Source organism: Heliangelus exortis, chromosome 30 (assembly GCF_036169615.1).
Source record: "Heliangelus exortis chromosome 30, bHelExo1.hap1, whole genome shotgun sequence".
NCBI classification, from domain to species: domain Eukaryota; kingdom Metazoa; phylum Chordata; class Aves; order Apodiformes; family Trochilidae; genus Heliangelus; species Heliangelus exortis.
Genome location: NC_092451.1, coordinates 471,402 through 497,586, shown reverse-complemented (window position 1 = coordinate 497,586; position 26,185 = coordinate 471,402). Strand labels below are relative to the sequence as shown.

Below are 26,185 nucleotides of genomic sequence, written 5' to 3'. Positions count from 1 at the left end.
GTAAAGAACACCAGGAAACTCTTCTTTACTGTGACTGGACTCTGGAACAAGCTGCCCAGAGAGGTTGTGAAGTTTCCCTCCTCAGAAATACTCAAAAGCCATCTGGACACAGTCCTGAGCAACTGGCTCTTGGTGGCTTTGCTCAAGCAGTGAGGATGGACAAGATGACCTCAAGAGGTCTTTCTAACCTCAAGGGACTGATTCTATTATTTTATTTTTTTTTCACCATGTGCATTTGACATAAAAGAATATGATTTGGTGACAAGATTTCAGGTGCAAATTTTTTTAGGGTACTGAGAAACAGATATATGTGCTCATTCAGTTGCACTTAGTTAAACATCAGTGTGCATGCAAGACTGAATGGAAGATACCTAGAGTAGTCATATGCACAGTAAAACTTACAAGCAGAACTGGGAAAAAAAAATAACACAGCCCACCCTGCTACAGAGCTCCATCTTCCCCCACAAAATACTAATCAAGTTTCACAGAGTTCGTAGAATACAGAGAAACAAGCTTTATTTGTTTTCTACATCACAGAACACAATCTGTCTTCCAGGATGCCTAACCCTTATTAAACACTGGCCTCAAATCACCACACTATCTGCTCTCACTGTAGCCCTGACAGCCATCAGAACCAACTCCAATCCTCATCAGACACCAAATTTAAGAGACTGAATTGTTGCATCTCTGGGAATTCATAAAAGACCTCATCTGATACTCACTGACATGCTATCTATATCAAACTTCCAACAGCATACTACCAAACATACCATTAGTGTCATCAGACTCTTCCTCATCTTTGGACTTCCTCTTAGAAGAGGATCTATGCCTGAGTGTGTCTGGTGGGGCTAAGTGCCGAAAGTATCCACTTGGCAAAAGTTCATTCTCCTCTTCTTCATCCTCCTCCTCCTCTTCCTCCTCCTCGATCTCAAATGTAGGTTCTAATCGTGGCATTGGTCGTTCAGAGTCTGAGTCCTCAAATGGTTCATCCAGCACTTCTGTGGTCTCTGAGATTGTTTCAGTGACAACACTGCTGTTGTGGTGCTTACGCTTGCGGACTCGCCTCTTCCGATGAAGAATTGGTTTCTGAAATGGAAGGTGGGAGAATGTATTTTATCATGTGCTATAGAAATAAAACACTGAGGAAGAGAAAACGCAAAACCCCACACACAGAACAAACAAAAACAAAACACAAAAACCCCTCAAACCAAAACAATAACACAACACAAAAAAAACCCTCAAAAAAACCCAACAACAAAATGAAAAAATCCCACACAAAAAACACTCAAGAAACCCAAACAAAACCCACAAAAAACAACAAACCAAACAACAACAGCAAACAACAGAAAGTCAAAGCAAAAACCAAAAAATGAACAAAAAAAAAAGGCAAACTGAAAACCCCTCACGTGTGATTGACAAAAAACACCACTACAAAATAGCAACAGAATGTACCCTCTGGACAAGCAGATGCTACCTTTATGCTTAATACCTACCTCACGAATTGCACAATCCTTCAGAAAGAACCAATCGACTAACAAAAATAGGATGCATGATACAGCCAGAGACAAGAAATAAGGCACACACCTTTCGTTTCAAGGTTGGCTTAGTGAGCACAGGTGGAGAGCTCGATCGAGGACTGACAGGCTCATCCTCTTCCTCTTCACTGCTCTCACTGAAGCACCTCAGAAGTGCCCGGTCACTGTCACTGTAGCGGCGGGGTAACCTCTCACAGTCCTCTGGGAATCTACACTTCAGTGGCTCCGTGTTCTTTTTCAGCTGTCCTTTCCACCTCTCCATCCCTTCACTGTACCGCCGACGGGGAACTGGTGATTTTTCACCCTTGTCGTACTGTCCCTGGGAAACTGCAGATTTTTCTTCATCTTCCACATACCGGCCTCGTGGGGCTGGAGATTTCTCCTCACATTCATCACACCTTCCTTGCAAGGCCGCTGACTTCTCCTCACAGTCACTGCAACGGCCTCGTGAGGCTGCTGATTTCTCCTCACATTCACTGCATCGTCCACTAGGAACTGCTGTTTTGTCCTCCATGGGCAATACTGGCTCCTCACAGAAGGGCTCCCGAAGTTTTTTGCCCTTGCGGTTCCATCGACCTCTTCGTGATGTCTGACTGTTTGCAGGAAGACTCTCCAAGGGAAAAATGTGCTTGTTTGGTCGTGCAGAATTTGCTGGAGCGACAATGTCTGGCTTTTTTTCACTCTCTGTAGGTGAGTAAGGCTCTTGCTCTTTCTTCTCCCATGACACAGATTTTACCATCTGATTGAAATAAAAACAAACAGCTTTTACACTTCCCATTTAAGCACACATACTTATTCTGAGCAAGATGTGAGAAAAATTAAACAGGAATGACTTATAGGGATCTGGGAATAACAAAGGAATTGACCTTTACAAAATTCGGATAGTGCTAACTGCTACTCCTTTCCTCCCAGGGGACACTGAGCCTCAATTAGCTTCCTGACAAGTGACTTCAGTCAGCAGCAGCCATCCAGTGGCCTGCTGCAATGCAAACATCATCTTGAAACATTCTAACACAGCGTTTTAGTAACTTGTGCCCTTTTAATATTTTCGGAGAAAGTCTTTAAACTTTCTGCAGACTATGCCTCAATGATTTTCCTGTATTTTTAGTTTACAATCTGAAACCATAATGATACATAACTAATCATGACCCATTGCTTGTTACAATTATGCCACGTCCCAGCTTGGAATTTGAAATCTTGCTTACATTGCTGCAAAAGCACCAATTTTAAACTATGTGCCACACAGAATTGACAGATGCACTCTTACACTTGGCTCTGTATCCTTTTCTTTCTGCTGTTGTTGCTCTTCATTGTCCCCATCCTCTGTTTCCTCTTCTTCATCTTCAGAGACAACCGAGTTGGAAACTATAACAGGTGTCCAACGCAGACATTCTGCATCAACATCTATAGGTCGGACATTAGTTCTAAGCTTTGCCATATGTTCCTGGATAAGTTTCTCCCGACGAATGATCACAAATCTAAACAGTAATAATAAATACTCACATCAACAACAGGCTGAATCCTGTAAAGGTTGTCATATAAAACACATACAGGATATTACGGGAATAATCTGTGCACTCTCAGTCAGTGTTGCCATGAATAACCTCAGAAAGGACAGAAAGGTCATTAAAACTGTACAATTTGCAATACCTTCAGACCACCAGAGAAAAATCTTAAAATTTTGAGAAAATGTTGTTAAATGGTTTCCACTTCTTGCTAATGATCAAGCTATTATCCTTCCACAGGCAGCATTCAGCTGCAGAGTAGCATCAGCTTGCTTTGTCTCCTAGCTGCAAATTACCTATGTTCCAAAGCTGCAGAGGTACACACACAGCTGGAAACCTAATCCAGCTTTGTCACTCAACAATTCTGACATCACAAACGAGGATTATCTCAGCAGCCAGCGTTTGGACGCAAATAAAGCTTGTTAGAGGTGACTTGTCTCAGAACACCATCAAGTTTCATTCAAACACACCTGAAACTGGAAATACAACAGGACTCCTGTACTCACTGATCACTACGGAAGTCAAGCATTCGTAGATGATGGAGAGTAGAAGTGATATCTTGAGGGCAGATTCCAGTCAGCTTGCTCAATTTCTTGATGCTTAATTGCTTGTCACGTTGATGATAAAGGCACTCCAATATTACACTTTTCCAATAAGCCATATATGAGAGGCGCCCCAGGTCTGACAGGGGCTTCTCTGGTGATCCTGCCTGACCCTCACGCTTTGAAAGCAAATAGCCTAAAAACATTAAAAAAACCCGTTTTTAATACAGTGTATATAGCTTGTGTTTCCACCACAACTTCTACAAAGCATTTTTCCAGAAAGTAGCTGAATGCTGCCTAAAAAGATATAGATTATAACATTTCAAAGGATACACTGAGTGATCTGGTCAACTTTTTTATTTTTAAATTCCTGTGACTCAGTGACAGAGCACAAGGTTATCTAAATGACATTGCCATCAGACATCGGGTACTGGCAATGCCACGAGATGGCAGCAGTTGCCTGCCTAGAAACTAAACCAAGCCTGCTGTACACAGTGTGCCGGGATCCATGTCTCTTTCTGAGAATTGTTCGAGAATTCTGTCTAAAAATGTCTGGTTTTGTTGCTCTGAAAGCTGAATTAAAACAAAACTATGACTACCTTTTGCTTAAGATATTAATTCACTTAATTAAGCAGCTGAAAGCTTCAACAGACATGCAGTTTTAGGGTTAGATTTCTGTAGAAAATACTACATGCACAGACTAAGGTTCTGCTAAAAACACTATACTGACATGCTTCTAGTGTCCACCAGAAGTTGGCTTACATAGGAAATACGAGAATTAGGGGGCAAATGATATTTTTTTCTTTAAAATTAAAGCCTTCCAACAGTAAAAGTAAACTGTTAAGTTCAGATGATTTTGTGAGCTTTAGAATCCTTTGTTCTGACATTTGTTTTTAGTTTGAAAGATACTCTCTTCTATCATTAAGCCTGTCTTTAAGATATCAAAAGACAAAGAGTAAAAAAAATGAAGAAGAAAAATTCCTTACTGAAGTCAATTAGGAACCTGCCATAGCCCTTACGCTGGTATTGTGGAAGAATCATTATACAGGAAACATTGTACTTCTGTTGGCAGTGTTTTTCCTGTTGGGAAAAGAGCAGCAAATCACAAACAAAAAGAAAAAAAGACCAGAGGGAAATAGTAGATGTTGTTCTGCACGAGTCCTTATACAGAAAGTCACAAAGTTTCTTAGGAACAACAACATACATAAACCAATGAAAGACTTTAAAAGAGAGAATATTAAAACTCTATTACCAAAATTTCAGTTAAGAAAATAAAAAAGAATGGTATAACTATCACCTTTTGCTTAGATACAACACAGTAGAGAACCTGGGCTGTATAGCTGATAAAGTTCAAAGCAGTTCAATTCTGAAGGCACTTCAATTCATTGAAAAAAACTGAACTATTACAGTGAACTTCTAAACTTTGTAACTATAACAAACTAAACATCTAATTTCAAACTTGCTGTTCTGAAGACTGACAGTATTTTCAATTAAAGCTATTCTTCCCTGGAGACATTTAAAAAGCAACTCGATGTGGCACTCAGTGCCATGGTGTAGTGACTGTGGCGGTAGTTGTTCAAGGGTTGGACTCGATGATCTCTGAGGTCCCTTCCAACCCAGCCTATTCTATGATTCTATGATTCTATGTAAGACAGTTACAGTTAAAGATACTAAGAAAATGTCTATCTGAAATCTTGGCCCCCTGTTCTGTCAAAAAGAAAAAAAAAAGGTTTGAAATGAGATGCAAAATTGAAAACTTGTTTGGAAAGGTGTGTATTTACAGAAGGAAAGAAGAGATTGAAGTACTTAGTAACAATTCTTATCTCACAAACAGTACTACCCACCACTACCAGGAGTAGGAAGTCATTAAAGAGGTTTTGGGATTTCTTAGCTATCAGATGCAGTCCTGTGCTATTCAACATTGAGAAAACTTGGTTTTATTAGCTGGTAGTCTCTAAATGTAACATAAACAAAATCTGCTTGTTTATTACATAATGTAATTACATCCATGCATTACAGCAAATGCAAGGGCCTAAATTACAACAATTTTAAAGACTCTGAAGAAACATTTCTCACCATACCAAATGCAGTTTCAAGTCTGAATACTTGCCTTGGAAAAGTAGCCAACAAGGTGACAGCCCTTGACATCATTCTGTGTCAGCACATAGAAAAGAAATGGCTCCACATCATAATAGAGAGTCTTATGGTCCAGGAAGAGTTTGGCTAACAAGCACAAATTCTGGCAGTAGATAGTGCTGACATTGCCATCAACCTTACAAAAAAAGAGGATAAGTTTTGTCACTCCATTTGCTTTCACACAAGGACAGGCTTCCTCTGGGTATCCCTGTACATTTGAAATGTCTAACATGAGAAGACTTCTCTGTCACAGAGGACCTAAAGGTCCCAAAGGACATAAGCTTGCACAGCATAAAGGCCACAGCCAAGTAACTGTTACATTCATTAGCTTCAGAGAGAACTTAAGATTCATTTTACTAAAATGAAAAAGCATTTTTACAAAAAGAGCATTCTCATAATGTTTTATGGAAGAATAATCTATAAACGAGGTCAGCTCCTGCTGCCTCCTTGCTGTTCTTCACTCTTAGCAACTGAGTGCTTCAGGAACAAAGAACCTTATGACTGTGAAAAACTTGCCACACACTTGGATGCTAAAGACCCTATTTTATAGATAAAAGTGAGTGGCTTAATTTTCTAACTTACTTCAAAGACTGAAATATTGTTCTTCCTGTAAATTTCATTGGCTGGAGGGTGAAACCAGCCACATTTTTTCATATGCTGTTGGAGAATAGTTCTGCTTTTCATATACTTTAGACAGAATTCACAAAGATACAACTTCGGTAGCCTGTAAGCAAAGACAAAGAAAGATCAAAGAGAGAAGATACAGACTTCTGTATAAAATTCTTCACTACTGCAAATAGAGAAGTTGATGTGAACAAATGGGAGTATACTCGTGTTTGTGCTAATCAGGCCAAAATACCTTACAATACTTACAAGTTATGTCACTTATTTTTGTAACAAATACGTAGGAAAAAATGTACCTTATGTGCTGCATAACCACTTTTACATATGTCAGAAGGATTACATGTATTGATTAAAATACTTGAAACACCTCTCCTATGAGGAAGGGCTGAGAATTGGGGTTGCTCTGCCTGACTGTGGCAGTTTGAATGCTCACAGCATATGCAGGTTGTGGCAGAAAGCTTATCAACTTTTTGACTCAGCCTAATAAGACCTTAAGACATCTATTAAGTACCAGGAAAAGTATCTGGATTATGTGTACTTTGCTTCTGTCCTATATTTAGACAGAATCTTCTTAAGATGTCTATGCCTGCTGGAGTACACAAACACTGAAGCAGAAGGAGAACAATGCCCAGCCATACCTCGAGTATTCCTGTGGATATGGGGAGGAGTACCAGGTCTGGATTTCATACTTGCCAAATTCAATGACAGAAGGGCATCGGACTTGTGGATCAGGAGGCCCAATCACCCCCACTTTCTATGCAAGGGGGAAAAAAAAGTTTTTGTGAATTTCCAAGTGAAAGACTTGGAAGCAAAACTGAAATAAATTAAAACATTCTAATCTATACAGACCACCCGACTCAAACTCAGACAATTAGGAAGATACAGATGTTGCCTTCTGACACTAAAAAAACAGTACCAGTAACACTTCAAGCAAGCATTCATAAATTCATAAAAAGGAGGTCAATAAGCACTGTCATACCACATTCCCCCACCACCTCCTTCCTCTAGAGTCCTGATTTCTTGACGGTGTTTGCTGTTGGTTTGGGGTGGGATTTGGGGTTTGTTTAAATTTCTTTTAAAGATTTGGTACTTACTGCCAGACACTGGAAACTTAACTTTACCTGCAGTGCTTGTTCCTGAATATCTCTAAACAGCTCCATGTCTTTTTCAGTTAAGACATCCTGGCTCCCAAAAAAACGCTCCTCATTTTCCTGTTTTCCATCCCAGCCATCCTGATTGTCTGTAAATGAGAGAGAAAATTGTCTCCACCTCCATTTACAAAGACCTTCATTTACAAAGGAGTACTTGCTTGTCAGGGCAACAACAAACATTGTCTGGCTCTATTCAGATAAATTGCCAAGGTTTTTGAGGGGAATTTCTATTCAGATTTGGGACCACAATTGAAGAACCAGATCTGGATTTCTGACCATGTAAGAATTACTGTCATACATTTAACCAGGTACAAAACTCACCACTTGAGACATTAAGTCACATTATCATGATGGCATTTGTAACTACAGGACAGATTTGGATAAATGGCTTACCATTATGACTGCTTCTCACAAAGAAGTATCACAACTGTTTAAAGGCCATATCTGGTACAACCAAACCCAGGCACTTGCACACATAGCTCAAATACATTCCTTCCACAAAAAAGCAAACAAACCCCACAAGACACTTCACACCATGCCCAAAGCATTAAGATACATTACTGCTCTTCTAGCACTAGCCAAGGCTAATGCATGTATCTATTCTAAAGCTGTAAACCTTGTATATTATTATGAAGTATTTTCCACTGCTCATTTAGGAACAATTCAAGCTATGAACTATTGAACAAGACTGTAAAACTCTGAACACAGAGGTTAAATCAAGATCCACTCATAGACTGATGTCTTCAGCTAGAAAACAAAACAAAGTAAGCAGAACTGCATTCAAAAGAAGGGATGCTCCCTAGCAAGAAGGTGCCAAACTGCATGAAGCAGGCTCCTGTACAGCAGAGAAAACTGAAAAATATTTGCATGCAAGCCTATGCCACAGATCAGGAGCTTATGGATCTGTCAGACCGGTTTTAATTATCTGTTTCCAATTTCATACTTCTACCTCACTATTCTTATTTTCATTAACCACTCCCTACATTACTTCTTCCAAGTGTGACATTATGTAGCACATTTCCTAGGCCTATCTGCAAGCCCTTAATTACCACATGACATATTACTGTACAGTAATCATTTAATCCCTCATCACATCTTGCCATCATATAGAAAGAGGCAAAGGTCTCTAGGACTGCTTCCTTTTTCCAACTGGTACTCTACCTCAATGCACCAAAGACAATTGCACTTGAGTATTAACTTTTAGCTCCAATTTTCCAGCCTCTAGCAATTCCAGTCACTTGAAGATCCTAGCCTTTGATCATTTTCAAGGTGCAGAGGATACTTACATAGGCAAGGTGAAAAATCTTTACCTGTGGGCCATTCTGAAGTGCTAGATTTCCTGGTACCCTTCTTCCTGATCCTGTACTGCTGAGAATAGTCTACCACTTCCCCTCGAGCCTTCCGTCCATCAGGGGAGGGAGTGAAGAACTTAGTAAGGCCATCTATAAGCCCTTTGGTTTTCTTGTTAAACTTCAACGTGGTGCTGCCATCTCTGCATAAGTCCAAGACATCTGTCTGCTCCAGGTACCCTTCTGATGATGGTGACTGGCTTGACAGAGCAATCTTACGCTTTCGACCCCGACCAGGGCCAGTTCGAACTTTGCTGAAAGAGTCTTTTGATCTAAAGATTGAGACAGGGAAATACATGTTCAGAAGATCTGGTAAGGTGGGTTTTTTAGGGTAGCAAAGTGGATTATCACCTTCCATATTTATTTCTCAGTCACACAGAAGTTAAGTGTAAACTGATGAATTTAAAAATAAAGAAGTAGTCAAGAGCCTGTGTACTCCAGAGGAGCCAGGATTCTAAACATCTCGGTAGAAATAATATACTTTCTACACACTGAACATTTTGTGCAATTAATTTGAGTACAAACAATAGAACTAATACATGATTAAATTTTAAAATCAGTAGCCAGAATGAATACACTGCACAGGTTTCAATTTATGCAGTCATTAAACATTTACACTTGTCATTTGTCAGAGCTTTCCTACTGATAGGAAATTGCCCTAAGTTAGTACCTGCAGGACATGCAAGTTAGCTAAGAACATACACCACTGGCAGTCATCTCAGCAGAGAACAAGTGTTGGTCTCCAATAAGCTGCCATCTTTCAGGCTAGACATTTTCAAACTCCATTGAGATAACTGAGTATCCAACAATTATCAGAGTGATTGCCCTAGAGTGCTCTTTCAGAAAACTGACTGGGTTTAGCTCCAATCTTTGCAGTGACAAGGGACAATAAACAAGGCATCTATGCATAATTCTGTGGATATATTTTGCAAGTGAAATGATGGAAAAAAGGCAAAAAAGCCCTGTGAATAAATAATGAAATAAAAAGAGGTTAAAGAGCAATAACATCTAGCTTTCACTTTGCTCCTCTGAATTACATCAGAATTTCCTCTAAGGAAAGGTACTACAAAGATTGAAAAGAATTAGGATGTTATAAGAGAGACATTCCCATTAAGTCTTTATAAGTATTAAAATTTGTAAGGTTGGTTTTTTTTCCAGAACATCCTTTGGTGTTATTGGTTAGAAACAACCAATAGTTCAATAGGATTTTTTGGTTGTTGTTTTTTTGGTGATTTGTTTGGTTTTTTTTTTTTTTTAGGCTGGTATGTAAATTCCTGTGACACACTCCTTCATTGTTGTGTCTCCTGCACAGTCAATAATGTTGCATCACAACAAGCACTGCAGAGAGATCTTAAGGCAAGGAAACTGCCCTGTCTGAACTGTTATCCAAAGAATTCTTGCCCACCCAAAACCAATTCCCTGATGACTGGCTGCCCCACAGCAACAATGACAAGGCCACACAATCTGGCCCAACACGAGTGCTCCACAAAAGCAGAAACATGTGGAAAGGAAGCAGAGAGGGGCCAAATATTTTCTGGCAGCAGAGTCAGATGAAATACAGGTCAAACAACAACCTCTCATGATTTATTGCAGATTATTTAGTTATTATTTAGTTCCTCTAACCACCAGAAGAGGTTCTTGGGAAAGGCAAAGCAAAACAGTTACACTGGAAGAAGCAACCATCCAGCAATACAGACTTGACATTAACACCAAAGTTCATCTCTGACTATGAAGAACAGTTCAAAACTAAACTGTACATTATTACAAAAAGAATCAAAAATCTAGGCAAGAAGAATCCTTGAGATTATTTCTAGTCTTTCACAGCACTCTTCAGAAATTCTGTATTAAATAAGAAGAAATTGTCTCACAGAGGAGACCAGACACATCAGAAATACCTGCTGCCCCATAGAATCTCACACCTTACTCCTCATTGTAGAGATACTTACGTTGTATTTTGATTCTTTAACCTGTTTTTGGGACGTCCTATTGGGTTAGCATAGCGCCGCTTGATCTGTGCAGCCTTCTTGTGTAGCAGTTTTCTTCCTTTCTTCCGTGGCCGACATATCTGACATATCCACATACCTGTAAGGCACAAGTCCCCATGACTGACTGTCCATATAGGACACAAGGAAGAATTACAGACCCCAGAGCTACCAACATAAAAGGCAGGAACAGTACCAAAGGCCCCAGTTATTATATGCAAGTATAGGAAAAATTACGTGTATGTTCAAGCAATCTAAACTCAAATCTGGTTAATTTCACACACACATAACCCCAGATGTATTTCCCACATCATTCAGAAAGTTTTAATTTGTAGCATGTTATCAGTAAAATATAAAAAGTAACATATTTAACTATCCCATATTCTGTTATATGACTATACCACTTTCAAATATTTTCTATACAAAAATTTTCTTCTAACTATCAAGGATGAATCTTCCATAGATAGCTTCCTTTCTGATGGAAAAGAGAAGTTTGGTTGTACTCCAGGATTCTCTACTGTCCAAATGGATATTACTTCAAAAACTTAAAAGACCATCTCTCTCTTTTATAGAAAGATATTCATTCAAATGGAAGCTGATCATTTCAGTCTGCAAGGATCACTTATATTCCCTCATTTTTTTCAAAACCTATCAGAAAGTAATGTACAGGAAGCAGGAGAGAGTGGAAAATTTGTATGTGAAGCTCTAACCCTTCTTTAGTTTCTAATACCTAAAAAGCAATCCTGTGAAGAACAAGTTTAGTGCAGTTAAGAGTGGACGAAATACATGGAAGCATCTTCTACCCACTGATCTCTTCCAGAACCATCTAAAATTACCCTTTTCATCACAAAATACCTCACCTTTTGGCATCCTGGTAAGAGGGGGGTCGCAGCACTCCATGTGAAAGCCACGGTCACAGGAGTCACAAAATAGCATATTGTCCTGTTGAAGAGAGATCAAGTTAATCTCTCTCCAGATGTGCATCAGCATCCAGACCTGCATTAATCTGTCACCATCTCAGAGAACACAGTTTTCATCTACAGATGTATCACAGTATTTCACAGCTCTCAGAAAGACTACCAGACTCAAACAAAAGCTGCAAATATTTGAATCTAGAATGATTTTATTTTGCAGTTTAACAGAACATCCACATACTGATATCCTCTTCATTCAGTCCATGTTCCACTGTACTCACAGCATTTTTGCCCTGATCTCGACAGGAACTGCATGTTTTGCACTCAATACACTGCCACCTCAAGGCTTTCACTCGAACTGTCAGCTCTGGAGAGAACTTCAAACAGGACGGATGACCTAGAGAAAAAGGAGAAAATTACACCAGTAAAGCAATTCTACTGCTTTTAGTACCCACTGATAGCTCACAGAGTCATTACTTTATCATTTGCATGTTCCCATGCAGAATTTCAGTTACGTAGATACTCTTATTTTTAGGTGATTCTATTCTTATCCACTTATAACACAAACCCAATACCCTAGATGGGAAGTGACAGGCTCACATACAAAACAACTCCAAGATATTTAATAACTGAATTGAGCAGCATGATGAAACCGGTCATCTTTACAACCTTTTCAAAGCAATCTCCAGGAGCCAAATAAACTATTAATATTACTTTTTAACTGCCTTCACTCTGGGAGCACAGGATTCATCTGAACTAGCTGGACTCTACATCCCAGATGGATATTCCTCATGTGTGGGTCAGTAGTAGTCACTGTGCCAAGCCCTTCTGTCTCATGTAGGTGGGTTATTATTAGCAGCTTTGTAAATGGTCACCTACCACTGTTGCCACAGTCAGCACAAGAGATGAGCTCTTCAGGTTTTTTCTCACGATTTTGCTCTTTTGTACCAAGGCAGAAACTGCAGATTGGGATTGGTTCAGCAACCGGCTTGGAGGAAACAGACAATAAAAGCACTGAGTGTATCAAGGGAGCAAATCATAATACACAAGATCACACAGATTTCTATATCCCATGTAACCACTATGTAATATAGAGTATGTCTCATGGATTTTATTTTTTTTTTCAACACAATATACTGCATTAACTGTAACCTGAACAGAAATTAGTACTCCAAAGAAGAGACAATCTCAGGTACAAAAGATAATAGAATTCTGGGGCTAGGGGAAACTTGGAAAAACAAGCTGGGAAAGAAGGCTATAAATGAACACATAATTAAATGCAAAGTTAGAGAGAGTTAGTGCCTTAATTTGTCAACAATGAGTGAGCTATAAGGTGATGCAGTACTGGAAAAAGGACACAGATGACCTCAGAATACAGTAGTCCTAGAAATTCCCATTAGGTATCTAGAAAGCAGTAGTGCAACCATCAAAATCATTTGCAATATATTGCCTGGAATAAACTATTAACATGGTTATGAAAAATGAATAGAAAATTCTCTTGTAAGAAATGTTGTATGAGTATGCACTGAAAATGAACAGACTACAAGGTTTGCTCTCTCTGAAAAAATTCAGGGGGGTTAAAGATTATGTAGGGAAGAAGAGGTGTGTAAAAGGAGGCACAACACCAGGGAAATAAAAAATAGATACTAGCTTGCCAAGGATAATTTGGCCTGGAATAAGCAGGAGGCTTTTAAATCAAAGAACTGACATCCTACAACAGTCCCCTCAAAGAAGTAACAACTGCAATAACTGATTGTTTTCAAGTGGGACTTGATTAACTAAGGAGAGGGAAAGGACAGCTTGACCTCCAGTAACATTAAGTGCTGGATTTCATAATCTAGCAAATTTTTTGTAATTCAGTTCTGAATTTTCCAATGAAAGTCTGTGATTTATAGTTTTTAAAGCAAAGCTGTAAGCAAAATTTGATTTAAAAATATGCTAAAATAACAATTAAAACACTGGAAACATGAAAAATGTTACATTATGGTAAGTTTCAAGATACATTCTTCAAAGAGCTGTATCATGTTAAAGTTAATGATTTCACATATACCTTTTTCAGAGTATATTATGCAGCTATATATGGACATACTATTAATTTATGGAAGCATATGCCAGAATAACTTCAAGGAACTTTTATTCTTGCTAAGCCAAAGCAAAAGCTATATGCAGAATAATTTCTTGCAGGAATCAGGTTGGTTTATCTTACAGTGAGGCAGAAACTGGAAGCAGCAAGCTATATCTTTACTTCAGTGTACAGACCCAGTATATTTCCAGACAGAGGTATGTTCTGTAAAACATCTACTAGTTGAAAACAATCAAAACACATCAGGAAATTTGCTATTTTAAAATTAAGCCTCGTAACGTGGAATGACTACTTGGAAATGAAAGCCTAACATTCCTCAACCTGAACACAAATATTTATTTTAACCATCCCCTAAATCCTAGACAATGTTGAAGTGTAAACTGGTATGAAATCACCTGCCTATCATACTGTTCCAGTCTGAAACACATTCACAAGTTTAGTTAACTGAAGGATTCCAGTTCCTGCTCCTTCTGAGAAAGGGAGAAAACAAGACAACCACAGATACTTATGCCAAGCAAATAAAATGGTAAATATCCAGTGAGAGGGGTAACCTAGCACCTTCACTTCTACAGGAAGAGAGGATGTGTCTGTCCAGCTATAATCACCATAGTAATGTTGGCTAAAATCAGCTTTGTAGGGATCTCCCATCCTCCTACCACAGAGAGAGGATTGATTACATACAAATTGTCCCCTTCTTGTTCATGACTGGACTCTAGGTACCAGCTGGTTGCTTCTGGTCAGTGTAGGGTTTATTGGAGGGGGGAAAACTGCATGAAATCTCCTGTAAGAAACAGCCACAGTTCTTGGAATTCAAATCCTAGGAGTTAAACCACTCATATAATTTGACACACTGTAAAGTCTAGAATGCTAATAAGGCAGAAGTATCTTTCATAAACATATATTTATTCAATCAATGCATCACTGCCAGAATGAAAACTTCTGAGCTGCATCCTATATTTTAAAAAATAAGTAAAACACCAGCCACTTTCCAACCCTGTTAGCTGAAGGTTTTACCACTACATCCTAAAGAATATGTGAACTTCCCGCTCCTTTAATTTGCACCCTCACTTCCCATGACAAAGGCTAGCACAGAGATACAGTAGGAAAAAAAAAAAAAAAAAAAGCCAGAACTTTAAGAAGAAATAAAGTCCCTCTTTTTTGTTGAAGTGCTCTACAAAGTTAGTATTTCGTAACAGAGTCAGCAACATGGCAATCTGCCTGACAAAACCCTGTCAGAGCATAAATGATGTAATCTGCTAAGAAAGAAATTTTATTTTCCTTTGGAGCAAGAGCTTACTCTGGGCAGTGCTATCCCAAAGTGATTCTTTTCAGAATCCAGCTTTTCTTCCTGGCCAGCAAGGACACCTCTGCCTTGTCAACAATGGTGACAACAGTAATCTCCACTTGTCTTTGCTTTGATTTACGTGGCTATAAAAAACAACCATCATTTCCCTTTCTCAAATTCTGGTATTAGAGTTCAATTTCAGCTGCATATTCCTTGTGAAACATTAGAAGATGTAAACAATTGTATCTGCTGTGGTCCTCCCAATTTCTTATATTTCTATAGGTTATAAACTAGCAAAGGTTTACTTTTTTCTTGAAAATAAATAACTTTCTGTGAACAGGTAGAGCAGAAAGCATATAATATTTCACTGGAAAAAAAAAATCCATGAACACAGATGGCCTCATCTAAGAGTGGCTATGCCACACCGTTTGTGAAAGCAAAGGTGGAACATTCATGCAACGTTTCAGTGAAGAAGTAAAATGTTTTCATGTATCCTCTGCAAGAAGTTCATGAGCAACTTATTTAGTCAAAGATAATTTTACAGAACCTCTGTTAGCTCTTATATCGTGCACACTCTGTTCATCCCCAGAGCCCTTCAAATTTGGGGGTCCATATGTAAACACTTGCCTAAGCTTTGGAAGAACCAGATCAAAGAGCTTCAGTGTTTCCTGTATTTACCACCTCTGGCAAACTGCTAACAATCAATTTTTAAAACAAATCAGCTACAGTTTGAGGGAATAAAGAGTAAGACTCTACTAGGTTTCAAATCATCATTTTTTAATTTGGAATACTCTGAATTTGGAGATCACACTATGCCTCAAAGCTTCCGTGTGAGCCTGAGTTATGTCAGGTAGGGAGAGAGTTCACTGCTGCTGTGTTTGTTCAGCAAAGAACATCCTGGCAAGTGAAAAACGCAAGCACACAATGAAAGATTTGTGAAAACAAGACTGGAAGCAGCCAGCTCAGTTTCATACTGCAAATTGTTGGCAGGAATTCAACTCCTTCTGCTGTTTTTCTCGCAGGCATTTCTATCTGTGTGATGTCACCATATTCAGCAAGGGAGGGAGCCAGAACAAACTGGACTGACAGTGTCTTACAGCCTGCCAGCCTCTCAGCACATGTTGTTACTATACTACAAAGGATGTCTAGAAACAAAACGTGCTCTACAGACTCACAGAGCGTACCCCCTCCTAGGGACAGCCACAGAGAAATGCCCGTGGAAAACGTGTGTGGTGGGGTGGATATAAAACCTCAGTTTTGGCCAATCCACCTGCTTTGTAGTTTTATAGGAAAAGTGAGGTAGGAAACTCCCCAGAAACTCAAAGCCAGCTCTGCGGCCCACACTCTCCCAGTGGTCACTGTCAGTAAACTGAATGCTGCACTCCCTGCAGACATTTTAATACCATCAGAAGCTCACAGAATGCTGGGACTGCCTTTGTCCCATCACCACACATCTGCTTGTAGCAGGCATTGTGGTTGGAATCCAGTAGGTGTAAACAAAACACATTCACACCAACTTTATTTCGGCATTCTTTAAGTCATCCTTAATTTTAACCCCTTAGAGGGAGAATCTACCACAACCAGTATGTACAGAACCATTCCTGCTACAATACATTTGTTTCTTCGCTAGGAAGTTACAATCCAGAAGCACTGAGAGATGGCTTTTGAGAATTCATGAGGTGTCATGGTCTTTTGAATGTCTGTTTTTAAACAAGTGACAAACTGTTAGCCTCATGTCACATAAACCATGCTCTTGCAAAGGTCTGCCTCAGATGCTGAGGCTACTGGGAAGAGTAGATGAACCAGAAAAAACAGAGGGGAAGTACAACCTACACCATGTGAAGAAAATAATTTACAACATGAGGAAATATGTTTCAGAGAGCAGGGCACCACAAAGCCTGGATTCCATGCGTGTTGGATCAGTGGCTAGGGAAGAAAATCACTTCAGTTTCATGCCTCAAAAATCAAGATTAATTTTATATTACCAAAGTAATTTTACAAACAATGTGTTTTTTACTGTGTAAAGGGAAAACAACACAATTTGGGAACCAACTTGTGGCAGCAGTGGGCTCAGGTTTTTTTAACCTGGTCAACAACTCATCTCTCTTTTTGTATCTTTTTCTACCAAATCACAATTCTTAACATCCTCTCCAAACAGGATGATGAACGTAAAACATGAAGCAACTGTGAGTAACCACAGAAATTCCTTAAAATACCTTGTGGTCAAGAAAACTATGTTAAATGTATTTTAATGGACAAATGAAAAACTACTACAGTAACACATGTAATGTATGCCTGTTTGCTTGTTTCAACAGATATTTTATCTCCAGCTCACTCAGTTGAGTCTCACTGGAAAGAAAGCAGCATATCTGCTGGCAGCCTAAAACATGAGGCTACATTAAAAACAAAGTTAAGGGAGAAAAGCTAAGAACTACAAGCATGAAATACATACTACTTCCTAAGAAAAACATAAAAGGGTTGTTTAAAAAGAAAAATCAAAAGACATTAAAAATAAGTGCTGCTGTTTAAGGACTATTACAATGGAGAGAACACAGAAGCTGCTACAAGAGTAAGGTGAAGTGTGAAGGTTAATAGCTTAGGTATTAGTGCAGTAAATAGAGGCTGAATTCTGTGCTGTGTTTATGACACCTACAAACCTGTGAAAAAAGCAGTGTAGATACTACTTGGGACTGACTTTCACACTGAAGAAACTGCCTTACTGTTAGACATGCACATGGTAAGAACTTCACAGAATGACAACTGGAAATACAGTCAATCATTAAATAACCTTCCCAGAACTAACAAGTCCTCTAATCAGAGGATTAAGACAATTCAAGATTTGTACGTCACAATCAGAATCACATGCCAAGACTCCCTGCCTGCAAACTTTGGGGGAGGGGGGAACTGAAGCTCAAATTTCTTTATTTGCAGTATAAAGGAACTCCCCTCATTTGACACTGATTCAGGAACCTGGCAGTTCAAGTTGCGGAAGTTTCCTTTACTCAAAGCTGTATTCTGTAAGCTCTGTCCTACACTTGTCCCAGCTTCATATAAAGGAGGCTATCTTAGGAGCAAAACATGATTCTATCCCTCAATTTTAAACAATACTTAGAATATTTTTAAGAAGTCATGGACTTCCAGAACTGCAAAAGCAAAGCACACCACTCAAATCAAAACCGAACTAAAATCTTAACTTCTCTCACTAGAAACAGTATGAATTACATGACGCTTTGGGTTTTTTTAAGCTCCTAAGTAATTTCTGTGCATATATGTGCATATTCAATTTTTAAATACTGTACACCACTTTACTTCAACATCAGCTGCATCCCCTAAAAGGAGCAAAAATACTTCAACTAGAAAGAAACCTCATGATTGTTCTAAATACAGAACACAACACATTAAAATGGTAAAAGAGAAGACACAAAAGGAACTGTGATTGAGAATTTAGTGCACATTGAAAATATGTCCTATACAATTTGTAGTGTCCAGATTTCCTGTTGATTGCATATTTGTACTTAGTTTAAGAACATGGAGCTTATTTTTCAACTAAATTACAATACTTCACTTAATATTTATACATATTAAGCTGTTCTTCTCACCACCACTATGACCTAAGATAAAACTGATGGGAAACTAAGGGAAAGGCAGGGACAGAATTACCTGCCCTTATTCTCTCTGCTGCTTCTTCCCTTCCTATGCAGCAAAGCTACACTGGAATCAAGCTGCTGTTTATTTAGCAGTGAACTCTATCACCCGCCCTCCTCCCTCTCTGACCACACTTTAAAGCTCTGCAGTAAATAAGGTTGCTCATTTAACCAAACTTCAGAGAAGCATCATTCCATATCCTCCAACAAACTCCAGGACAGAAAGGACCAAACCTAGGGATTCAGCCAACACACTGAGCTGTTCTCCTTTTCAACCAGCTATATCTATACTCAGCTTCTGCTGAACCCGTGCCAGGGAATGCCATAACAAACCCCCCCACTCACACAGGAACTCATCACTACATCAGATGTCTTCCTACAGTCACAGATTTTGCCCTTAAGTTACCATTAACTCCAAATACTGCGAGAGTCCCTCTTGGTATCATTCCACACCTTTTCACCTTAAATGCACTGTCTCACAGCACCCACCATAGCTGTCCATGACAGTGAGTCCACTTCTCACATGCTCACACTTGCTCTATTACAAAGAGTTATTTCACCTGCTCACTAACCAGCTGAATCAAGTTGAAAACGATTTTTTAGCACTTGAATTTCCACAGTTGCACAGAGTAAAGCTGGAGGCCATCTGCTATAGTGCTTTTATAGACTTTTTTTTTTTTTTTTTTTTTTTAACTGAGTTACAGCCTTTTCATTCTACTGAACCAGCTGGAAGAGAGTGAATCCTAATCCTCCCCCAGCTGGGAGCCAAATCTCGAAGAGTGCCCTTAGAGATCCAGGGTGAGCTCTGAAAATGTAATTACAATGCTCTGGCTGCAGATCATTTATGTACTCCACCCAAAACAAATGAATCCACAAATGCCTTCCCTACCAGTAATAGGATAGTCCTTTGCTTTAAGACATGGAGTTAACAGTTATTAACCTAGAACAGGAACAATATAGCAAGAGATATTGTATGCTTAAAGGCCTTCAAAACAACTATCATGCCCTCAATGTATATGAACTTCCTAAAAAGATACAAGAAGTTTGGCTTCATGTGATAAGCAGGAATGCACACTGGGATCTAGAACTATTACTTGCCAGAGGGAAGGCCTAAAGGATGCTTCCACATCTATAAAACCCCACAAGTTAAAGTGACTTAAAGTCCCACCAGATACAAACAGCAACTTAAAACTAGGAAAGAGAACACACATAAACGAGCAGTACAGGGAACCTGTGTTAAATACCCCTCTATTTTCCAGCCAGAACAGTTTTCCCATTTATTTTTTTTTAAACTTTTTTTCAGGAAGCACTTTCAGATTTTTGTTTTTATACTCTCAGCTGTACTGCAGAGCAATGTTAAGATATTTACTTAAAGGCTGCTACAGCCATATCCGGTTTTAACTGACTTAAAAGTCAGTTTCAAGGAGAGGCAAATGGAGATCAATTCATGCCATCTCTTTTTTTTTTTTTTTTTTTTTTTTTTATTGTGGAAGAAACAACCCTATTACTGTTCTGAGATCAAGTTTCAAATCCTCTGGAAACATTCTAATGTGAACACCAATTATTTCAAGTTCTCCTCCAGCTGATGTGTTAACTTTTTTTTTGATAATAACAATTTCATAACCAATCTTGTAGCTTTCTAACCTGTGTTCTGTAACAGGTGTCAACAAAACAAAAGCAAGGCAAGCTGACTTATCTAGAGCTCTCAGCCATCAGACCTTCACCTTACTATAGCTTATTTCATCACAACAATGTGCGAGGGGACAGTTCTTTGCTCTTAAATGTACTAAAAATTACTGTACTGCAAGTACCCTTGTAGTAGTGCAGTAATTCTCAGATCGTAATAATAGCATATATTAACTATTACACAGAGCTTATTAACTGTAGCCACACTGCAAAATCAGGCACAGACCACAAAAATGGTAAATTTGATTCCTATTTGTTATATATATATATTTATAATTTATCCAGTGAGTGGATAAGCAGAACATGCAGTGTAACCTCAAAACCAGAAATAATAACTAGCAGGAATTTTCAAGAAATAAAACTGTTCCTCTGAACAAATACTAACATATAGCAATTTTTCCTCAAGAAAAAAGAATAGTTTAAAAAGTACAAATTCTGTTTTAGTCTGCTAGTATACTAATAACACATGAAACAGTGACATTTATACTTAAAGAAATATTTCATGCGTATTTAATCAAGGTTATGTAGAAAGTGCACTGTAACAGTAGGGTTACTCTAGAACCTGGCTCGTACAGTGTTACTCATTCCTTACAGATTGCACTGATGGATGGCAGACTCAGACCTGGACATTCTTTTCTCCACAATTATCACCACTTTGGCCAACCTAATGTGGGAGGCCTGACATCTACACTTCCTCACTTCCAGCTATGTTGAAGGCACAGTGCTTCTCTGATGCTCACCCGGGAGCAGCAACTCAACTGCCTTCTCTTTCATTCTCATTTTGAGCTCCCTTTTAGATATTGCAAAAATCTGCCACACCTCCCCCTTCTTGCTTTCCACAACAGGGGTCAATATTGCAATTCCTAGCAGTCTGTCACCTATCACAGAACGAAGATGAAAGTTAAGTTTGGCTTTTAGTCCATCTTGTCACAAGGAATGCAAAAATAGCTGTTATCTGCAATTCCCATTTTAGCTTCTAAACTACAGGAAACCAAAAAGAAAGCCTTAAATCCTACACAAGTGAAGATACACACAGCACTTGAAACTGAAATTAAAGACAACTCTTTTTTTGAAGATCAGTCACTAACAGGCAAGTAAATTTCAGCACTGAGTTCTACACATCAGCAGCTTTTTTTTCTTTCCTTTCTCAAGTACCCACTAAGTCAGTAAAGTGCAGAAAGATTATCATCTAGGGTATGCATAAAAACAATACAAACAAAAAAACCCAAACCACAAATTGTCATAAAAACCCTGCAGAATAGGAACTGGCTTTCATTTGTTTGCCAGTCAGTCAATGCCAGCAGAATCTATGTAGATGTTTCCATATCACATCTTCAAAATTCCCTAAGAAGCCAGTACAAAATTCAGCATGGGTTACAGAGCACAGAGATGGTACATGGAGAGCAGAAATCTAGGATGCTCTTTTAAAGCACACCAAAAAAACAAACGATAAAATTAGAACTTATTGAAAAAATCCCTTGCAAAATTTCTACTATAGTTATTCTGTATTCTAATGTTACTGAAACTCCTTTCAGTGTTAGAGCTGCTCAGACCTGAGCATGTGGTGAGGAACTAGAGTACACATTTAACAGACTAAAATGCACATATACTTCTGACTGTGTTTATGCACACACAAGAACCCGATACACTTATTTTTCCAGGGGAGAAAAAAACAAACCCCAAACCACCCTAATGTATCCCATTTTAAGAAAACCCTGGGGAACACTTAATCTGAAAGAATATCCAGCTGGCCCTGAGTTTTGGCACATTACAGTAAGACTGAGTAGGCTGTAAAACACACTGTGTTAATAATGAAATGCACAGCTAACATCTTCCACTGCTACTACCACTCTCAATCCAGCTGCCTCATGTGCAAGGTTTGTTTACATCCAGTTTTCATGCCATTTTAAAGCTGTACTGATTTCATTCCACATATAGTTGGAGAAATACAACATTTATAGACTGAACACTTGAAAGACAGAGGAAGCTGCTGGCATTTTCAGCATAGCAATACTTCTCTCCATTCCACCAGCCCACAACACAATGCTCCAACTAGTTAAGTACAGTGTGCATAGTGGAGCTCCCACAGTTAAATTAGAACTTCAGATAAATGTGACCAGTGATAAAGCAGCAGCTGGACTTTTTTTTTTTTTCAGGAAGAAGAGTCCTACTATAGTTTCAAGTCTTCACACCTTAATAGATTGTAAAGCTGACTTGAAAAAACATGAGCAACACACACTCAAAGTCCTGAGGCTAGAGAAGAGGTCAAAAACCTTAGGAATGTAGGATGGAAGAAAGGAAGTGGGGGAAAAAAACCCATAAAAATATGAGAAAACAACAGAAGAATAATTTGCTTTGTATAATGAACTACATTTAAGAATGGTAGCACACCAAAGGGAACAGAAGTCCACAATTTCACTCTACATCTCTATATCCTATATACCTTTTCTTCCTATTTCACAACAAAGCTGTTCTGGGACAGAAAGCCTCTATGACAGCATCAGGTGGCACCTGCCCATCAGTGCTTCACTTGACAACCAGTGTTTCCCCATTATACGTATCCAAATAAGAAGCCAAACTGGCGGTCAAATAAAAATGTGAAAATAAGATATAATCTCAAGTTTGCTCTGCAAAACCACCTCACCTTAGAGTGAGGAGGCTTAGTTCCTATGCTTTGCTAACATACCTACAGTAAGCCTGTTACTGTACATTCTGCTCTGCTGTACAGAAGTGTTAAGATGTAAATACCCCACAATAGTTCATTTGCAGTTTTCAGGTCCAAAGTACAAGTCACTCTTAACACTTCCTCTTATCATGCTTAGAAATTTGGACACAGCAGGATCCTAAAAGTGCATTAGTCATTTCTAACTCTCAAGATGCAGGTTAAACTAACCATTGACCTAAATTGTGATTCTATATTGATACATTGCATCAATCAGAAGAAAATGTCCATGCAAAGTGGGTCTTACCTTATCCTTTTCATGGGGAAGGAGACACACTGGAGGGAGACAGGAAAGAGACTCAAAACTCTCCTTCCCATCAGCATTAGTGGTTGCTTTAGTGTTGAGTTGGTACAGAGGTCCATCTTTAAGGAGCCTGCCATGGCCAACAGCACGTTTAACAGCTAATCGTAATTGCTGGTGAAAAATGGAGGCAGCACTTCCTCCAAACAATGCAGAAACATCTTTCTGACCTTTCAGAAAGCGCTCGATGTTCTTCAGGGATGAGCCACTGGACTCAGCCAAGCCCTCAATTGCCCGTTTGATAAGTTTATTCCAGTCCACGTTTGGTTTACCATCCAACTTGCCATGGTTCCGAGGCTTTGGAAGTGCTATTCTCCCAGGATTATCAGGATCCTTGTAGGAGTTGAGACCCTTGTTGGAGACTTTTAAGATAGTTCCATCTTTAACACTCAACTCTAACTGTTCCAGAACAGTTTTGCGGTCCAAACCGTGAGAAGATGAGACTGCATTGCATATCCTCTCCTCTGAAGGACGCTGTTTTTGCTTCTTTACCTTTTTGATTGCCTCCAAAATCCACTCTGTATACAACGGGTTGGCGAGTTTTACCATGGTGAAGAATTCTGTATATCCATAGAGTCGTTATCCCTTATCCCGATGCTGAACAAGTTCCACACGATGAGAAAACAGATTCTCGAATGAGGGGAAGCAGCTAACCATAGCATACACGTTTTCTGTTCTGCATTACTCCTCCTTTCTCAAACATTATTTGTTTTCACACTAAAAAGATGAAAGCAAAGTGATTTGAAATTTCCTCATTCTTTCCAGTAAATCTAACAGTTTCAGACAAAGTTTTTCCACGAAGGGTTAAAGATTTTAGCACATCTCACCTCAGCTCCTGGTCTGCACACTCACAATCAGAAGAACTGTAACATTAGGCCTGGAAGAAAACAAGAAGAAAAATATTTCCAAAAAATAGTTAGGGAAAAAGACCAAAAAAAAGGAAGAAAAAGAAACCTAGCAGCCACTATTAATTCATTAAACACTGAACAGACTTTTAATCCACTATACAGATCTGAAACATTGAAAGAATATTGCCGAGCACAGACTAAATTAAAATTGGGGGGGAAGAGAGGAAGAAAACCCACAACAAACATCTTTAAAAAGCAGCAGCTCTATTCATTTTTGGAAATGGAAGACACTGCCTGAAACTTCAACAGAAAGCAGTACAAACAGCCAAGAGTCTTGAGCAAACAGCAAGAAAGTTTCAGAGCTCTTCTAGGAGGGTAATCATAGGTCTGATTCTCTCCTGCTAAGAAAAGCTATGACAGTTGTTTCATCAAGGAAAAAAGTGAAGAAACGCAGCTGGAGATTGTAATTAAATGTTCCACTTTTAGAGACCATAGAAAAGAAGAACACAACGTTATAATCTTCAGTATAGATGCAGCACACTGCAAACACTTGAGGACAAAGTAACAGGTGACCACACACAATGAAGAAGGAATACTTGTGGCGCTGCTTATTAAAGATGCAGATGGAAGGGCAGAGGCTCTACTTCACAGCCCTTAGTTGTCTTAACAAAGCCTTTTGCTAAGTGTGATGACAGTATGCTGTGCTGAAGTCCTACTACAGAAGTACACTAACCAAGAAGGGTTTATAAACTGTTTATTACAAAAAATAGCAATTTTCTGCAAGGGAAGTTTTAGTCACAAGCTTGTCGTCAACACAGTTCTTCCACTTTGCTTTCTAGTAAGCACTGAAGAACTTATCAACACAGATAACACATTTGCATATAGACATCAGACTCAATTGCACAGCTCCATACAAGCCCGTACTGAAAAGATTCAGAACTGCTGTTCAGCCCGGAAAGGTCACAGCACTGGTCCGAGTTCTTTTACTCCACGAACAACTGATACAAAGGGAAAAGCTGTCCCCGAGAGCCCCCTGCCCAGCGAAGCCTGCTCCTGGGGCGCCCAGCACGGCGGGATCCCAGGGCCGAGGGCGCAGCGCTCCGTCCACAGCGGAGTCCCGTGCGCAGGACGTTACGTAACCGCCAGGCCAGGCCGGGGCGGCACCGGGACGGTCCCACCGCCGGGTCGCTCACTCGCTCGCTATCTGCGTGACAAGCGGCCCCTGCACCTGCTACCGCTCGTCCCCATCCTCATCCCAGAGACGCCCCGCGCACGGTGGCCCGAAAGGGGCACTGCCTCACTCGAGGCGCTCACACCAGCGGAATCGGGAGAAACGGGGCGCAGGCCACAGCCCCCGGAGCCAGCCGGGCCCCACGCCGCTCTTCACCCCCATGGGGGCGGGCAGTGCCGCCCGGCTCCTCGCACCGGCTCGGCCGGGCCCGGGCCCGCGCCGGCCTCAGCCGCACTCTCACGCGCCAGAGCCAGAGGAGCTCAGCCCGCAGCCCCTCGGCCCGCACCTCCCTCCTCATCCGCGCCGCGCCGTGGCCGCCGCCTCCTCGGGGTGTAGGCCCGGCGGGCCCCAGGGGAGCGGGCGGCCAGGTCCGGGCCTGGCGCAGAGCTGCGGCGGGGCCGGAACAGGCCGCGAGCCTGGAGCGCCCAGCGGGCCTTCCCCTTCCCCAGGCCACGGGGCTTCCCAGCCGCCTGTCCCCGAGCTCCCCGGCGCCAGGCACCCGAGCCGGGCTCGTGCCGGCAGCGCTACTTACCGAGGCCTGCAAGAGGCGGGCACCGAGAGGCAAAGGCCAGACGGCGGCGAAGCCCGAAACTGACACGGCGGCCATCTTGGGTCCGGAGCTCTGCGGCGGGGGGAGGGGGCGTGGG

At 40.2% G+C, this 26,185-nt stretch overlaps 1 protein-coding gene across 1 annotated transcript in view; it reads right to left on the bottom strand.

The window, feature by feature from the left end:
• KAT6A (lysine acetyltransferase 6A) overlaps window positions 1–26,185 on the bottom strand; it is a 29,867-nt gene extending 3,682 nt beyond the window's left edge. Inside the window, exons 1-17 of the mRNA XM_071729222.1 lie at window positions 26,071–26,185; window positions 24,287–24,336; window positions 23,406–24,176; window positions 12,618–12,726; window positions 12,020–12,135; window positions 11,685–11,766; window positions 10,789–10,924; window positions 8,804–9,114; window positions 7,464–7,582; window positions 6,981–7,096; window positions 6,301–6,442; window positions 5,693–5,854; window positions 4,569–4,662; window positions 3,547–3,778; window positions 2,803–3,013; window positions 1,585–2,274; window positions 771–1,086 (exon numbers count right to left, since the gene is read on the bottom strand). Of these exons, the coding sequence (XP_071585323.1) occupies window positions 771–1,086; window positions 1,585–2,274; window positions 2,803–3,013; window positions 3,547–3,778; window positions 4,569–4,662; window positions 5,693–5,854; window positions 6,301–6,442; window positions 6,981–7,096; window positions 7,464–7,582; window positions 8,804–9,114; window positions 10,789–10,924; window positions 11,685–11,766; window positions 12,020–12,135; window positions 12,618–12,726; window positions 23,406–24,008 (3,439 nt within the window). The 5' untranslated portion in view covers window positions 24,009–24,176; window positions 24,287–24,336; window positions 26,071–26,185. The remainder of the gene's footprint in view (window positions 1–770; window positions 1,087–1,584; window positions 2,275–2,802; window positions 3,014–3,546; window positions 3,779–4,568; window positions 4,663–5,692; window positions 5,855–6,300; window positions 6,443–6,980; window positions 7,097–7,463; window positions 7,583–8,803; window positions 9,115–10,788; window positions 10,925–11,684; window positions 11,767–12,019; window positions 12,136–12,617; window positions 12,727–23,405; window positions 24,177–24,286; window positions 24,337–26,070) is intronic.